A 17,539-nucleotide genomic window follows, 5' to 3' on the forward strand; every position below is an offset into this window, starting at 1 on the left:
TAGTGGTGAGACCGCTGTGCTACGAACCCGGCATTCCGAGTTCGATTCCCGCTCACGGCCAACATCAGTGACGATTATCTGAACCGGTCCTGGGCCTCCCCTAGGTCGACTCAGCCACAAATGAGTACCTGGTGCGGTGTGTAAACATCGCCACTGGGGAGACAAAGGCGGCCGGGCGTGGTTCTGGCCACTCACCCCTCATGTGCCGTTCCGGCCTTCATAGCTGTTCGCTAACAGCACTTGACCCAACAGTCTGTTAAGGCTATATGGGGGATATTTGTCTTGTGTCAGTGATTAGTGAGTGGGTGAGGGAGTGGGTGAGGGAGTGGGTGAGGGAGTGGGTGAGGGAGTGGGTGAGGGAGTGGGTGAGGGAGTGGGTGAGGGAGTGGGTGAGGGAGTGGGTGAGGGAGTGGGTGAGGGAGTGGGTGAGGGAGTGGGTGAGGGAGTGGGTGAGGGAGTGGGTGAGGGAGTGGGTGAGGGAGTGGGTGAGGGAGTGGGTGAGGGAGTGGGTGAGGGAGTGGGTGAGGGAGTGGGTGAGGGAGTGGGTGAGGGAGTGGGTGAGGGAGTGGGTGAGGGAGTGGGTGAGGGAGTGGGTGAGGGAGTGGGTGAGTGTGTGGGTGAGTGTGTTGTTGTGTCTTGCAGTGTGGTGGTTGCGTTAGTGTATGTTGTCACCTGCAGTGGTGTGTGTTGTTGTGACCTGCTGAGTGGGTGAGTGGGTGGTAGGGTGAGTGGGTAAGTGTGTGAGTGTGTATGTTGTGACCTTGCAGGGTGAGTGAGTGGTAGGGTGAGTGGGTGTGAGTGTGCTGTTGTGACCTGCAGTGTGCTGAGTGTGTGAGTGAGTGGTAGGGTGAGTGGGTAAGTGTGAGTGTGTTGTTGTGACCTACAGTGTGTGTGAGTGAGTGGTAGGGTGAGTGGGTGAGTGGGTGGGTAAGTGTGTGTGTTGTTGTGACCTGCAATGTGCTGAGTGTGTGAGTGAGTGGCAGGGTGAGTGGGTGGGTAAGTGAGTGTGTTGTTGTGACCTGCAGTGTGCTGAGTGTGTGAGTGAGTGGTAGGGTGAGTGGGTAAGTGTGAGTGTGTTGTTGTGACCTGCAGTGTGTGTGAGTGGTAGTGAGTGAGTGGTAGGGTGAGTGGGTGAGTGGGTGGGTAAGTGAGTGTGTTGTTGTGACCTGCAGTGTGGTGAGTGGGTGTGTTGTTGTCTGGTGGACTGAGTCCTCAAAATGAGTGGAGGAATCAATGAATGAAGTTCATGAGAACAGTTTTAATACATTCAGCTTGTAACACGCAGCAAAGTATTTGCTCACTCTCAAAGACTGAGAACAACTTAGAGGCGCGAGAAGCCAGACAAGTGGAATGGAACTCTTTGCTATGATTGTTTACGTGCGGGTGCAAACCGGATCACCTGGAGGAAAGCCGCGCGTGCGAGGGGCAGCGCTCTATCCCATAGAGACGGGACAGATGGGAGTCTGCTGTAGCGTGGCGAGCCAGAATTTGGCTCCTCGTCGACACCCACGGGAAGGGAGTTTCACGACATCCGTGTGGGATCCACCGACCCTCGCTGCCTCCAGTGCAGGATTACAGGCCCCGTGCAAAGCTACCACAATCAGGATCTGTATTTTATTAATTCGATCAGCATCTTTATATATCCTGGAGGATTCCGATGAGCTATGCATCTCTTTGTTCACAGATGTCCACTTGTGGCGGGGTAAGTGAACTATAAACTGTTTAAACTGTTTTATTTTAGCGTAGCAGCAGTCGAGTTTTTACCAAAGTGCATGAGTCAATGGACTAATATGATGGTGCAACAGACGACTCCGTTTTTTACTTGAATACAAAACCCACAAGTCAGAACATGCTGCCCGGACAGAAGCTCCCTTCTCTTAACTCTGCTGCCCGCATATGGAACTGCCTCCCTAATGAGCACATTGTTGGCGAGATCACCGATTCTGGTCTTCACACCTTCAAACGCCGAACACGCACACACACGCACACACACACATAGTCTTTGAGCTGCAGTGAACTAATGAGCATGCCGATTAGGGATGTACTCGTGTCTGATGTGGCTGTTGTTCACATTTGCACCCAAAAGAAAATCAAATTGCCGGGCCAGTTCAACATTGCCACCTTTATTTCAATGGAATATGATAGCGGGTAAAGTGCTGGCTCACAGCGCCGTCTTGCGGTATATTTTCGTAGCACAGGCAACACGTACAAGTTGATATTTTGTGTAACCCAAGGTGAGCGATGCCAGGGATTTCGTGGTCTCATTTGCAAGATGGACCTGGGGGGTCACCCAAACAACACAAGTGAAGCACACGCAGGCAATGACGTGCGCCGTCACATCTGTCCCGCACTCCAAGGTTATTTTATATTTAAAGAGCGCAGTCACTCAAGGCGCTTGGCATAGTTTGCAAAACGTTGACAGGATAATAGAATCGTGATTGAGATGGCCGAGGAATGAGTGACACCACGATGGAGGGGTGCACGGGGATCGCGAAAGGAGTAGTGGGGGGAGTGACGGGAAGAGGAAGAGAATGCGCAATACAGAAGAGGCAATATAAACATCTAAAGTATTTTCCAACACGCTAGATGCCAAACAAAGGTCCCCCGTATAGCCTCAGCAGACTGCCGGGACAAGCGCTGTCGGCGAGCAGCACCTTTGAACACGCGCGCGATGAGAGCGAGCGATCCCAGCAGCAGACGGCACCGTGGTGGGCGGGGGTCGGGCAGGTTCGAGTCGGGGTTGGGATTGGGGGTAACGAGGATCAGGCCTCCTCCGTCGTCTCCACCACGAGGACGCCGTCGTGGCACAGGAGGGCTCGCAGGTGGCGCGCGCTCACCCCGGCGGGCAGGGCGTGGGCGCGCGTCACGCGGCGGGCGCACAGCCCCTGCGCGTCGAAGCGCGGCGCGTGCTCGGCGCGCAGCAGCAGCCACCCCTCGCACACCTGCAGCAGGACGTCCTCCGGGCGGAACTGCAGCAGGTCCAGCAGCAGCCGGAAGCGCGGAGGGCCCGGCGGGTGGGGCGCCGCGGCGGGCGACCGGGGCCCGGATTCGTGAGACTCGGACTCGGGAGAGTTTGGCCTCGGAGGCCCGGACGTGCCGGAACTTGGAGTCCGAGATCCCAAGCCACGAGGTTCTGGCCCTCGTGATCCAGCGTCGAACTTCTGGGATTCACAGTCGTGAATCTCGAGCTCACGTGGCCCAGGTTCGCGAGACGTCCGCTGTCGGGAGCGCGACTCCTTGGCGGCAGACTCTCGGCCTCTCGGGGATCCAGAATTCGGGGATCCGGATTCGTGCAACCCAGATTTTTGGGATTCTGCCTTCCGGGGCCCAGACTCGCTTGGCTCCGGCTCACCCGGGGGCCTCGACGCGTCCACGGCCCGGCAGTCCCCGTCCAGCGCGACGGCCCCGGTAGCGACGCGCGGGCCGGGCAGGGCGAAGAGGTCGTGGCGGAGACGGAAGCGCTCGGGCTCGTCGAGGAGTCCGCTCGCCTCCAGGAGGTCGCCGTAGCGGACCGGCGTCTCGATCCAGAAGCGCAGGCAGGCGAGCGCCATGGTGCCCGCGCGCCCGCGTTGCGTCTCGCCCGACAACTCCCGGCGCGAGTGACAAAATTAGACGCCGCGGCCACTTGACACCGTCCCCCACCCCTGCCCCGCTCCCCCACTGCTCAGGGACACACAAGGCAAAGATATCCCGTGTAGCCCGTTACAGAGTGCTGGGGGCAAGTGCTGTTAGCGAGTAGCAGCGCCTTAGAAGGAGGGCACAGCACACGAGGGCGTGGGTGGGCAGCGCCACGCGCAGATGCATTCGTCTCCCGAGTGGCGATGTTTACACACCGCACCAGGTACTCATTTGCCGCCGAGTTTACTTAGGGGAGGCCCAGGACCGGTTCAGATAATTATCACTCGTATTGGTGGCCGTGGGCGGGAATCAAACTCAGGTGGCCGGGTTCGTAGCGCAGCACGCTAACCGCTACACTGCCACAGGAGTGCAGTGATGATTATTTGAACTGATCCAGGGCCTCCCCTAGTTCAACTCAGCCTTAAATTAGTAGACGATACTGTGTGTAAAGATTAGCACTGGGGAGACAAAGGCGGTCGGGCGTGTACGCTGGCCACGCCAGCCGCTCGTGGGCCGTGCCTGCCTCCATCGTTGCCCAATAACAGCACTTGCCCCAACAGCCTCGTCAATGGCTACACGGGGGACCTTTGCATTTTTGGCAGCATTCAAAACCAAAGAGCCGTCCCAGCAACTCCGGGCCGGTCACCGGATCGTGGCGCCAGGTTCACCGTATCGTGGTGCCAGGTTCACCGGATCCTGGCACCAGGTTCACCGGATCGTGGTGCCAGGTTCACTGGATCGTAGCGCCAGGTTCACCGGATCGTGGTGCCAGGTTCACCGGATCCTGGCACCAGGTTCACCGGATCGTGGCACCAGGTTCACCGGATCGTGGCGCCAGGTTCACCGGATCGTGGTGCCAGGTTCACCGTATTGTGGCGCCAGGTTCACCGTATCGTGGTGCCAGGTTCACCGGATCCTGGCACCAGGTTCACCGGATCGTGGCGCCAGGTTCACCGGATCGTGGCGCCAGGTTCACCGGATCGTGGCGCCAGGTTCAGGGGATCGTGGCGCCAGGTTCACCGGATCGTGGCGCCAGGTTCACCGTATTGTGGCGCCAGGTTCACCGTATTGTGGTGCCAGGTTCACCGGATCCTGGCACCAGGTTCACCGGATCCTGGCACCAGGTTCACCGTATTGTGGCGCCAGGTTCACCGTATTGTGGTGCCAGGTTCACCGGATCCTGGCACCAGGTTCACCGGATCCTGGCGCCAGGTTCACCGGATCGTGGCGCCAGGTTCACCGTATTGTGGTGCCAGGTTTACCGGATCGTGGCGCCAGGTTCACCCGCTCAGCTTCATCGGCGCACGACGCATCCCGTGCCGGTCACAAACACTCGCAGTGGCAACATTCCAGAAACAGATTTACATCATTCGACTTTAATCACTTCAGTGTTTCGTTTTTCGCGTTGTTTTCCACTACCCACGATGATTACGACGTTGTCCAAAATTGGAATAAACTCTGGACTCTTTGCGACGTGGTGGCGACATACAGCAGACTTTGTTGTGTTGGGTATAAAAACATGAAGATGTTTTTGAAGATGTAACAGGATGCAGTGTCTCCATAGCGACAGGGACACATCGACAGGAATACTGACAGACAGCCGCACGGAAAAAAAAACAGATGGACAGATGGAGATCACTGAAGGCACGGGCAGACAACAGATAGACGCACGTAGAGATAGACAGCTCAGACAGAGATCCAAACAAAAGCCATGCAGAACGACGGACGAACAGGCGGGGAGATCAAAACACGCAGTGCTGACGGCCGTGTGTTGTCCCACGGGGCTGCACAGTTTGCCTCCGGGTCCCCTCTGGCTTCCTCCCGTGGCTAAAAAAAACCAGAAAGACAAAGATTTGCCGTGTAGCCTTAACAGACTGTTGGGGCACGTGCTGTTAGCGAGCACCTACAGAGGCCGACACGGCACACCAGGGGGTGGGTGGCCAGCACCACGCCGGCCGCCTTTGTCTCCCCAGTGGCGATGTTTACTACACACCGCACCAGGTACTCGTTTGAGGCTGAGTCGACCTAGAGCAGGCCCAGGACCGGTTCAGATAATGGTGGTGCCCGTGAGCGGGAATCGAGCTCGGGTCACCGGGTTCATAGTGCAGCGCGCTGACCACTACACTACCGCTCCCCTCACACACAAACAATGAAATTGGTATTGGACCAAAACATCTCAATGCGGAAAAAATTACACTGCAAATCTACTCAATTGGGATCACGCACACAGCACGAGTAGCATCAGTAGCATCATCATCAGCAGCAGCGACATGGCCCCCCATCATGTTAATAGCTGCAAGAACCTCCTGGAAAGAGAAAAAAAACACGTGGCTAGAGACTCGGTGAGAAATCCCTGGCTGAGTAAGCGTGTGTGCGTAATAATGCGAATAAATGATTTTAGTGACACGGGAGAGATGATGGCCCGAGTTGGCCCTTCTCCCCCCCCCCACCCACACTCGGGTGTGAACTCCACCCCAATCCTTTCGACCGTGGGAGAGTGCAATCATTCAGAGTGGCTCTCTTGGATCGAAAAAGAAAGCCTAAGATTAAAAAAATATATAAATTTGGTTTGTCGATCTGAGCGACGGCACTAGAAACAAATGGATTCGCGAATCCATCTACGCTGGCTGTTCCTCTGTGGTGGCGCAGCGGCGAGCGCTGCGCTGCGCGACGAATCCGGCGACCCGAGTTCCATTCCCGCTCACGGCCAACACCAGTGACGATTATCTGAATCGGTCCTGCGCCTCCCCTGGGTCGACTCAGCCTCGAATGAGTACCTGGCGCGGTGTGTAAACATCGCCACTGGGGAGACAAAGGCGGCCGGGCGTGGTGCTGGCCAGCCACCCCCTCGTGCGCCGTGCCAGCCTTCACAGGTGTTCGCTAACAGCACTTGCCCCTACAGTCTGTGAAGGCTATACAGGGGATCTTTGTCTTTGTTCCCCAGGTTCCTTCCACGTGGACAAACACCGCTGGAACAGATTCACGATTCATTTTCGGGTCAGATCGCGCGAGTAAAATCTGTGTCGTGCACCCTCCTCCACCCGACCCTCGGTGAAGCTTCCCTGGGTAAATCCGCACAGCAACAACAACAACAACCATCACGACCAGGGGTCGTGATGGTTGTTGTGAAATCATTTATTAAGGACCACCTTGAACAAAAAAAAGGCTCTTCTAGTTATTTGGGTTGCCCGCCCCCCTGTTCAACGATAAACTTCTAGCCATTAGTCCGACGGTGCGCACACGTACCCTACTTTGCCGTCGTCCGGCTAAACAGCTCGTCCTCTTCGTCCGACGACGGGGGGTTTCCCGGCTTCGCGGACGCGGGCGGCTTCAGCTCCTTGAGCCACAGCGGCTTCCAGGTCTGGGAGGAGGCCGCCGCCTTGCCGCGCTCCTGGCCCTCGAAGGGACGCAGCGCACACGCACAGACACACACACGCACACACACACACACATCACACACACACACGCACACACACGCACACACACACAGACACACACGCACACGCACACACACACGCGCACACACACGCACACACACACGCACACACACACACACGCACACACACACACGCACACACACACGCACACACACACGCGCACACACGCACACTCGCACACACGCACACGCGCGCACACACTCGCACACACACACACCCACACACACTCGAACACACACGCACACACCCACACACGCGCGCACACTCGCACACACGCGCACAGACACTCGAACACACACGCACACACACTCGAACACACTCGCACACACTCGAACACACACGCACACTCGCACACACAATCACACACTCAAACACACGCACACACAATGCGCACACACTCACACACCCACACACACACGCACACTCGCACACACGCGCACGCACACTCGCACACACAATGCGCACACCCACCCACACGCACACTTGCACACACACACACACACTCGCACACACACGCAACGCGTACACACACGCACGCGGCGTACATTTATATCGGGCAAAGGCGCAGCCCTGCAACTTCTCGGTCACGAGCCGCTGCTGGCGGTAGGGGGGGGGGGGCTCCGTTAGGGTGCCGCGCTGGTGAGATGTTGACTACCTCGCCTGGTACACAGGAGGTTTTGGGTTCGATCCCGACGCCTGCTGAATATTTGCAGTGTGCATGTATTCCCCGCGGTCGAGTGGAATTTTTTTTCTCCAAATTTAGAAACGTGCGTTCATATTATTTGGTTGCTATAAATTTCGACACGGTAAGCAACTTCGTTGAGGCATCATTTGTGGCCAGGTCGCTTCTGAAAAAGAGCTACATAGCTCAGTCGGCTTTACCTGGTGAACTTAAAAAAATGGTTTAATTGATAGTTTAGACGGGAGCTTCATAAAGCGTGTGCTTTGGTCTACTCTTCCACGATGGCCAGACGTCCACATTTTAACCCCACGGGAACGCGACCTGCAGATCTAATTATTATTATCATCGTCGTCGTCAGACAAGATTTATCCACAGCTGGATAAAGGCTACGGTTTCCCGTGCCTCCGGATCTCTCTCCCTCCCTCTAAACCCTCTCTTCCGTCCGTCTTTCTTTCAGAGAGCAAACAAAAAAAAACTGCGCGCATTACCGACTCTAAATTACTTTTAAAGAAATGTTACCTCAACAAGCGCGGATGGGGGCAGACGCATCATCATCATGCGCACGATAACTCACCCCGCTGGGCTCGGTGGGCAGCTGGCTGTAGCCTTGCGTAGTAGACCTGGGGGCACAAGCAGAGGCACCCACCACAGCGCCGTTTCATTCCTCATCCGCGCCCAAAGTCGAGCGGCCGTTCACGCCAACATTTGTCACCCTCGCGATCTTAAATCGGCTCGAGCCTCCCGTAAACCACGTGACTTCAGTGTGTGGCCAGCCACCACTCCGAGTCACTCCCGTCTACATCTCTCTGTCTACTCAGTCGGCTCGAGCCTCCCGTAAACCACGTGACTTCAGTGTGTGGCCACCCACCACTCCCGAGTCCCTCCCGTCTACATCTCTCTGTCTACTCAGTCGGCTCGAGCCTCCCGTAAACCACGTGACTTCAGTGTGTGGCCACCCACCACTCCGAGTCCCCCCCGTCTACATCTGTCTACTCCGTCGGCTCGAGCCTCCCGTAAACCACGTGACTTCAGTGTGTGGCCACCCACCACTCCGAGTCCCTCCCGTCTACATCTCTCTGTCTACTCAGTCGGCTCGAGCCTCCCGTAAACCACGTGACTTCAGTGTGTGGCCACCCACCACTCCGAGTCCCTCCCGTCTACATCTCTCTGTCTACTCAGTCGGCTCGAGCCTCCCGTAAACCACGTGACTTCAGTGTGTGGCCACCCACCACTCCGAGTCCCCCCCGTCTACATCTCTCTGTCTACTCAGTCGGATCGAGCCTCCCGTAAACCACGTGACTTCAGTGTGTGGCCACCCACCACTCCGAGTCCCTCCCGTCTACATCTCTCTGTCTACTCAGTCGGCTCGAGCCTCCCGTAAACCACGTGACTTCAGTGTGTGGCCACCCACCACTCCGAGTCCCCCCCGTCTACATCTGTCTACTCCGTCGGCTCGAGCCTCCCGTAAACCACGTGACTTCAGTGTGTGGCCACCCACCACTCCGAGTCCCTCCCGTCTACATCTCTCTGTCTACTCAGTCGGCTCGAGCCTCTCGTAAACCACGTGACTTCAGTGTGTGGCCACCCACCACTCCGAGTCCCCCCCGTCTACATCTCTCTGTCTACTCAGTCGGCTCGAGCCTCCCGTAAACCACGTGACTTCAGTGTGTGGCCACCCTCCACTCCCGAGTCCCTCCCGTCTACATCTCTCTGTCTACTCAGTCGGCTCGAGCCTCCCGTAAACCACGTGACTTCAGTGTGTGGCCACCCACCACTCCGAGTCCCTCCCATCTACATCTCTCTGTCTACTCAGTCGGATCGAGCCTCCCGTAAGCCACGTGACTTCAGTGTGTGTGGCCACCCACCACTCCGAGTCCCTCCCGTCTACATCTCTCTGTCTACTCAGTCGGATCGAGCCTCCCGTAAGCCACGTGACTTCAGTGTGTGGCCAGCCCCCACTCCGAGTCCCTCCCATCTCCCCGTGGCCCTCCGTGGAAACAAGGCGCCGTGGCTCCTGCGCTCACAATCCGCAGAACAGGCGGAGAACTACAAACTGCACGCTGAAAGGTCATCGGCTGTCGGGAATTGAACCCGGGGCCCTCCTTGCAGGCCAGGCGCCAAGTCGCTTTGTGCCGCACAAGGACGGCTGCCACGGGGGGGGGTGAACCGTTCAGAAATGACACGATAGAGATACGATAATGCGAGTCGCTTGGCTCGTGAGACGCGCTCTGTGCGCGTGTATTACGTTGAACTTCTTTTGCACCGTACGTAGCCAACCGCGCTAATCGGAGGTGCGGGGGAACAACAACAAAATTAGCACAAAATGCAGCTCTAAAGAAACGAGTTTGTCAATCTCGATTATTTTAAAGTGCATCACAGCTCCCAGTGGCTTCCTAATATCGGAAGGGAAGAGCGTTCCAGACGGCCGCGGAGGCGCGCCTGAAAGCGCCGTGCAATGCGGTGACCGCCGCCTTTGTTCGATGGCTGAGCCAAAAGCCGCTGCTGCTGCTGCTGCGAAGATGAGCGGAGTTGGCGTGGTGGTAGTGGTAGTGGTGGTAGTGGTGGTGGTAGTGGTGGTGGTGGTAGTGGTGGTAGTGGTGGTGGTGGTGGTGGTAGTGGTGGTGGTAGTGGTGGTAGTGGTGGTGGTAGTGGTGGTAGTGGTGGTAGTGGTAGTAGTGGTAGTGGTGGTAGTGGTGGTGGTGGTAGTGGTAGTGGTGGTGGTAGTGGTGGTAGTGGTGGTGGTAGTGGTGGTGGTGGTAGTGGTGGTAGTGGTGGTGGTTTACTACCCCTTGACGACATCAGCAGCGAGCTGTCGCGGTTTGGAGATGCCACCGGCCATAGAGGAGGGCGGGTGGCCTCTACCGGACACACAAATCGTCGTTGTCGTCGTTGTCGTCGTCGTTGTGTGTTCGTCGTTGTTGTCATCGTTGTTGTTGTTGTCGTTCTTGTCATCGTCGTTGTTGTCATCATCGTCGTTGTTGTCGCTGTTGTCATCGTTATTGTTGTCATCATCGTCGTTGTTGTCATCGTTATTGTTGTCATCGTCATTGTTGTTGTCATCATCGTTGTTGTCATAGTCGTTGTTGTCGTCGTTGTTGTTGCTGTCATCGTTGTTGTTGTCATCGTCGTCGTCGTTGTTGTTGTCATCGTCGTTGTTGTCATCATCGTCGTTGTTGTCGTTGTTGTTGTTGTTGTCGTTGTTGTCATCGTCGTTGTTGTCATTATCGTCGTTGTTGTCGTTGTTGTCGTTGTTGTCATCGTTGTTGTTGTTGTCGTCGTTGTTGTTGTTGTTGTTGTTGTCGTTGCTGTCATCATCGTCGTCGTCGTCACCGTTATTGTGACCACTGGGACAGACGGAGGAGGAGGGGTGATGATGGCTCACCCGCGCCGGGAGCCTCCCTCGCCTCGCTTGTTCTGGGTGCACAGCTGGGGGGGGGCAGAGGGGGCGGGAGGGGGGTGGGGGGCGAGAGGGGGGGCGTTAGTACAGTACTTACTTATACTGGTAGGAACGAAGTTGTAAACTGAGTGTACCAGCCTGCAATAGATTAATGTGTCCGTCCGTCCGTCCCCTTTCAATACTTTAACGAAGTGAAATCTCGTGCTGTTGGGTGTAAAAATTCCAATGTTCCTACCAGCCCACCCTGCAGGGAGCTGTTGTTACGATACAATTTTCTTTTTATAAATAATGTTTACCATCTGTATTATTATCTTGAGCGCTATTGCCGAGGCCCCAGTGCAGCCCTCGTGTATGGCTCATTGCAAGTAAATGAAACGGTCGGGACTGCATCCCCATGGACACATGGGGGGATGCACTTCCCCTGGAACGCTTCTCAAGCGCTAAGCGAGGTCTGCCTGTATTCAGTTGTCACGACGTGGCGATCGTCGCGATATCGTATTGCCGTGACGCTGTCATGGTTATGTTTGTGCTGTTCAAATGTCCGCGCTCTGCTGTACATCAAGAAGAAAATGCAATTGTAATTCGTGCTGTTGCGAATACCATCGGAAATGCCACAAGTCAGGTCTCCCCACTCGTGTTGTGCGCAACGTGGATAGTTTAGATGCTCGCGAGATGCCAGTTTAACGCATAGTATCAGACTTTCGCGACCAATATTTTCCATGATGGAGTTTTTTTTTGGGCTAGATCCCGTAAATATCAATGTGCCGTTAAACCCGCCACCACCCGACACAGCCAACTAGTAAGGTTTGCCACGTAAATAAAACGTGCCAATTCGTGTACTAGTACAGCACACCAATGTGTTGGAGAGTCAACCCATAACATTTACAATTCGAGTGCGACGTTTCGCCAGTAATTACAACAACGAGCATCATCAGGCAACAGCCAGATTTCCATTGTATATAGTTGTGGTTGTTTATTCGTCACGTCTATTTGATTAACCATTTCAGGTCTTAATTGATTGTTCACGCTTACAGTGGCTTTCAGACAGCGTACATTAATTTTTCGTCTCCCCCCTCCTCTTTTCAAAACATAGATGGACTAGTCCTTCTAAATAAACTGCAAAATCGCTGCGCGTGGCGCTGACGTTTTTTTATAAATAAATAAATACACCGTTTAAAAATAAATAAATGCATGCAAACCGACACACCTGATGACGACCGTTTGTGTTATGGTCGAAACGTCGTGAGAATTTATATTGTTTTATGTATATTTTATTATTGTATTGTTTCCCTTCAACGTGACTTTACCGAAAGAGCTAAGAATATGTGCTCACCACCGTTGTATCAGTCCGCACTGCCCATGTGATAACCACTCTGCTAGTACCGCCGAGAACACGAGTCCAATACCTGGGGCTGGGTGTCTCCGTCTCACTCACCCTCTCTCAGGGGCTCGTGATGGCCAGGTCAGAGCCACAGAGCGGACACCGCTGCTGTGGCTCCTAGACTCCACAATACATCGTGGGACCTCCTTTGCCAGTAACAAAATATGACAATAGGTTTTCCCCTTTTTTTCTGGCAACAAAACAGTTGTGTTAAGATGTTAAAACACCATGTCTGCATTAACCACAATACTTGTGATCAGAATGCAAACAAAAAACATACTCTGATAATGTATGCATTGTCTTTGAAACTGATTGGTCCACACCAGAGAGAGCTTTCTTTAGTCTCAAACGGTGTTAGACCTAGAGGACGCCAAGGGAAGTGATGGCTCACCCTCGCGTCCTCTGGTCTAACACCGCGGCATAAACGCGCGTCCACTGCAGTTGGTCGAACGGCAAGGAGCGGCTTTGGTGGGTGTAAGGCGTGGGCCTGCTCCCACCTCTTCCAGCGTGAGAGCAGTCAACCCAAACACCACTGCCCGAGTGTGGCGCTCGACGGAACGCCTATTTACGCCAGCAGTGTCGCTCGTAAGCAATTGCATTGCTGCGCCTTTACCTTTTCAACGCCCACCCCCATTACCGACCTCGACGACGCAGATGAAGAAGATGATGACGATGGCGCCGACCACGATGCCAATGCCAACGAACAGCATCTTCTGATTGGCGTGAGGGTTCTCCTGGCTGTGTGAGCGGGGGTCCTGCACGCACCGTCACAGTCAACGTCCCGGAGTTTCTGAAATAAAACTATACACTTTTTGTGTTTACCACGTAAGGCCCACAGAAAGGATCTCGGAGATAGCTCTGTGAGCTCCCCTTCCTCCAGATTTCTTCTTCTTCTTCAAGTGACCTCTTGCCCACGCCTGTAGGGGGCTGCACTTCCCATTCGCTCTGCTTGACAGTCAAACCTCAGTTGGTTACGGTGATGGAGAGGATTTGAGAGATGGTGGCAAATTTGATGGTGATAATATTATGATGATGGTTATAGAGATGGTGGCGAATGTGACGGTGGTGGTGATAACGATGGCAATAACGATGACGGTGGTGACGATGGATCATGATGGCGGTGATGACGTTGCGAGTGTGATAATGATGACGATGACAGTGATGATGGTGACGGTGGTGATGATGATGGTGGCGATTGTGATGTTGATGATGGGAGCGATAACGATGACAGTGGTGACGATGGTGGTGACGGCAACGCACGATGGTTGTGTGGGTGACCGCATGGTCGATCCAGTGATCTCTTGAATTCCAAGTCTGTGGAGTATTTTTTTGACGAAATCAATTCCAGCGTCGTGGTGGTTAGCACTGTAGTTGGTGACGTCCTTACCGTGGTTTGTGACTTGGTTGGTGCTTTGGTTGATGTTGTGGTTGTCGCTGTAATAGTCACCGCTGGTACCACCTCCTTTGGCATCACTTCCTCCGCTGATGCCACCTCTGCCAGCGCCAATTCCACTGGTGCTTTCGCTGGTGCTACCTCCTCTGGTGCCACCTCCGCTGGTGGTGTGACCTCTACTGGTGCCACCACTGCTGGTGGTGCCACCTCGCCTGGTGGTGCCACCTCCACTGGTGGTGTGACCTCCCCTGGTGGTGCCACCTCGCCTGGTGGTGCCACCTCCCCTGGTGGTGCCACCTCGCCTGGTGGCGCCACCTCCACTGGTGGTGTGACCTCCCCTGGTGGTGCCACCTCGCCTGGTGGTGCCACCTCCCCTGGTGGTGCCACCTCGCCTGGTGGTGCCACCTCCACTGGTGGTGTGACCTCCACTGGTGCCACCACTGCTGGTGGTGCCACCTCAAATGGTGGTGCCACCCCCGACGACATCGCCGCTGGGGCTCCGCCACCCGGGGGGAAGAAGACGGTGGCGAGGAGGAAGAGCGGAGCGGCTGTCCTCCAAACGCTCCCCATGGTGCCACTGAGGGGGCGGGGACAGACAGAGAGTGAGAGAGCACGGGGCCCAGCCAAGTGCTTCCCCGCTCTTGCTCCAGGGCGAAGTGTGACCTCGGTGAAGGGGCACAGGAAGTTCCCCACGCTGGGGGAACGTGACCTGAGAATTGAGAATTGGTGTCTTTCAAGGCGATGTAGGTATGGAGTACGGATGTTGAACTCCTTGCGCACGGCAGCCAACCGTGCTCACTGGAGGTGCGATTAGCACGGCCGGCTACGAATTTCAGTGTTGTGTTTTAATTACGTTTAAGATAAATAAATATATAACAACTGTATATTGTAACTGTATTATACCATGGGACCGTTTTGGACAGAATAAAATCATGAAAAACAGGAGGTTTTACCCTTTCTGGCAATAAAACAGCAGGTTTCAGATGTTCAAACACCAAACAGAAACCTTTTGCAAGGAATCAAGTACTGCATTAACCACCCACCAACAATACTTGTGGTGAACATGCAAACACAACGTGCTTTGATAAAGATGAAAGGTATCCCATGATGGAGCTGCTTACCCCGGGCTATAAATGCCCTGCTCCGTGTGGCATTGTCTCTGTGCTGTTCGCCTTTAGGCGCTGTTCTCTGGTCTGACACTGGTGGTGAGATTAAGCCATGAAGCAGGCTGCTGGCTCTGGTGAAGGACAATCAACTATGTTCTGTAGAAAAAAAAAACAAATCCTTAAATACGCACTGAATTTACGTGCACACTTCACCATTGTAAACATTGATATGCACCGTATCCTTCCCCAGGCTGCACTAACCAGCGCGGATGAAGTATGGACATATAACGCCCCAACCGCTGCCACAATCCGCACACGGCAGGGCGGGTTGCAGGAGGCCTTCATCCAGCAGTGGATAGAGAACAGGGTTGTATACAAAGTTACTTTGCCGTGAATTGAACTTTCAAAATATGACGTTGATCGTTTTGAATCGAGACGTTAAAATATCACGCGGAGCTCTGTGTGTGGAACTTGAACGGAGAAATTTAACAGGCGACGTTTCGGGCAATGGTCCTTATTACCAGCACATAGAGAGGCCGGTAGAAAGATAGACACTCATTGTGGAACACCTTTAAACTAGTACAGTTGTTAATTAGTACTGCATTAGGTAGGTGAAGACAGAGGCGCAGCCCTGCAATAGCTGCCTCAAGCTTCTGTATACAGAAGGGGCCTCCATTCAAGGAGACCTCGAGTTAGAGGGTGTTTGGCCTACTCCTCCTATTGCAATATATATAACGACAAAGGTCACCCGTATATCCGAAACAGACTGTAGGGGCAAGTGCTGTTAGCGAGCAGCACCTATGAAGGCCGGCACGGCACACGAGGGGGTGGGTGGCCAGCACCACACCGGGCCGCCTTTGTCTCCCCAGTGGCGATGTTTACTACACACCGTACCAGGTACTCACTTGAGGCCGAGTCGACCTAGGGGAGGCCCAGGAACGGTTCAGATAATCGTCACCGGCGTTGGTGGCCGTGAGCCTGAATTGAACTCGGGTGGCTGTGGTCTGTAGCGCAGTGCGCTAACCACTGCGCCACCGCTCCCCCACTCACACTCACACAGGGGCTCATCACCGCCGAAGGGCCAACACGCCGACACAGCTCACCTCGTCAGTGTCTCAGGCCAACACGCCGACACAGCTCACCTCGTCAATGTGCAAGTGCGTGGAAGGGCGGCCACCACCACCACTCACAACAACAACACTCACAGCAACAACAACAACACTCACAACAACAACAGGTGCTGCAGGATGTGGCCGTCAGCCGCGGTGCAGGGCGGTTGTTGTGCTGTACTCACGCCTCTCGGCTATGCTGCCCGGCCTTCACCAACTCGCGTACTGACCAGCGTGGTGAAGTATGGTCGAACAACCCTCACCGTCCGCATAGGTACGGTGGTGGTGGTGGGGGGGCCTCCTCATCCAGCAGCGCCAACAACAACGACAACAATAACAACAACGACAATAACAATAACGACAACTGACGACTCCCAACGGTCGGCAGAGTGGCGGGTGGACGGAAAGTCCCTATACCCTTCCAAGTTCGAATAGCAACGGTTTCCTTTGGGATTGGGGTATAGGGACTTCCCGCCCATCGTGAAAGTATGCGCGTTGTCGACCGGGGGGTTGGTGGATCACGCCCACATCGTGCACATTGCAACGGGGCTGCGAGGTAGTCAGCATTGGGCAGCACAGCAAGTAGACTGCTGATATACCGGGCATCGCAGGTTTACACCGGTGTTCGTGCTTGGATTGTATTCCACATTGGAAGCATCTTCAATAAAACAGGCATATTCTGTACAGTCATCATGATTGAGCTATTCTCTGTCCACTGCTTGATGAAGGGTTGTCCACCCCATGTGCCAGTTGTTGTAGTTTCGCTCTTGATCATACTTCACCAAGCTGGTCAGCACGAGTTGGTGCCGGTGTGGGGAGGGGTCGCGCCACTGAGTGGGTGGGTGGGTGAGTGGGTGGGTGGTTGAGTGGATCAATAAGTGGGTGGGTGAGTGGGTGGTTGAGTGGATCAATAAGTGGGTGGGTGAGTGGGTGGGTGGTTAAGTGGGCGGGTGGTTGAGTGGGTGGGTGAGTGGGTGGGTGAGTGGGTGAATGAGTGAGTGGTTAAGTGGGCGGGTGGTTGAGTGGGTGGTTGAGTGGGTCAATAAGTGGGTGGGTGAGTGGGTGAATGAGTGAGTGGTTAAGTGGGCTGGTGGTTGAGTGGGTGGGTGAGTGGGTGAATGAGTGAGTGGTTAAGTGGGCTGGTGGTTGAGTGGGTGGGTGAGTGGGTCAATAAGTGGGTGGGTGAGTGGGTGAATGAGTGGGTGAATGAGTGGTTAAGTGGGCGGGTGGGTGAGTGGGTGAATGAGTGGTTGAGTGGGTGGGTAGATGTTTGAGTGGGTGGGTACGTGAATAAATGATTGAGTGGGCGAATGAGTAGGTGGGTGGTTGAGTGGGTGAATGAGTGAGTTGATGGGTGGTTGAGTGGGTGGGTAAGTGGTTGAGAGATTCAGTGGGTGGGTGGGTGGATGGGTGAGA

General features: G+C 54.8%; 2 protein-coding genes across 4 annotated transcripts; both read right to left on the reverse strand.

The window, feature by feature from the left end:
* Positions 1–2,107: 2,107 nt before the first annotated feature.
* Positions 2,108–3,634, reverse strand: HSPB3 (heat shock protein family B (small) member 3). Its single transcript, XM_032975601.2, has one exon. The coding sequence runs from the start codon at positions 3,549–3,551 to the stop codon at positions 2,763–2,765; it is 789 nt and encodes a 262-aa protein (XP_032831492.2). The 5' UTR covers positions 3,552–3,634; the 3' UTR covers positions 2,108–2,762.
* A 1,340-nt stretch (positions 3,635–4,974) lies between these two features.
* LOC116954671 (uncharacterized) lies at positions 4,975–16,506 on the reverse strand. 3 transcript variants are annotated; one of them, XM_076052569.1, is made up of 7 exons: positions 16,309–16,506; positions 13,903–14,485; positions 13,157–13,270; positions 11,120–11,163; positions 8,312–8,357; positions 6,865–7,015; positions 4,975–5,445 (listed from the first exon to the last, which is right to left on the reverse strand). In XM_076052569.1, the coding sequence occupies exons 2-6, from the start codon at positions 14,476–14,478 to the stop codon at positions 6,866–6,868; spliced, it is 930 nt and encodes a 309-aa protein (XP_075908684.1). In that variant the 5' UTR covers positions 14,479–14,485; positions 16,309–16,506; the 3' UTR covers positions 4,975–5,445; position 6,865. The 3 variants fall into 3 exon arrangements, with proteins under 3 accessions (XP_075908684.1, XP_032831260.1, XP_075908685.1); XM_032975369.2 differs by having other exon boundaries at positions 6,865–7,009; positions 16,309–16,493; XM_076052570.1 differs by lacking the exon at positions 16,309–16,506 and adding an exon at positions 15,030–15,163.
* Between the last annotated feature and the right edge of the window lie 1,033 nt (positions 16,507–17,539).

The sequence above is a fragment of the Petromyzon marinus genome, chromosome 56 (assembly GCF_048934315.1).
Source record: "Petromyzon marinus isolate PM22_M1 ecotype Great Lakes invasive population chromosome 56, UKy_Petmar_22M1.pri1.0, whole genome shotgun sequence".
Classification (NCBI taxonomy): domain Eukaryota; kingdom Metazoa; phylum Chordata; class Hyperoartia; order Petromyzontiformes; family Petromyzontidae; genus Petromyzon; species Petromyzon marinus.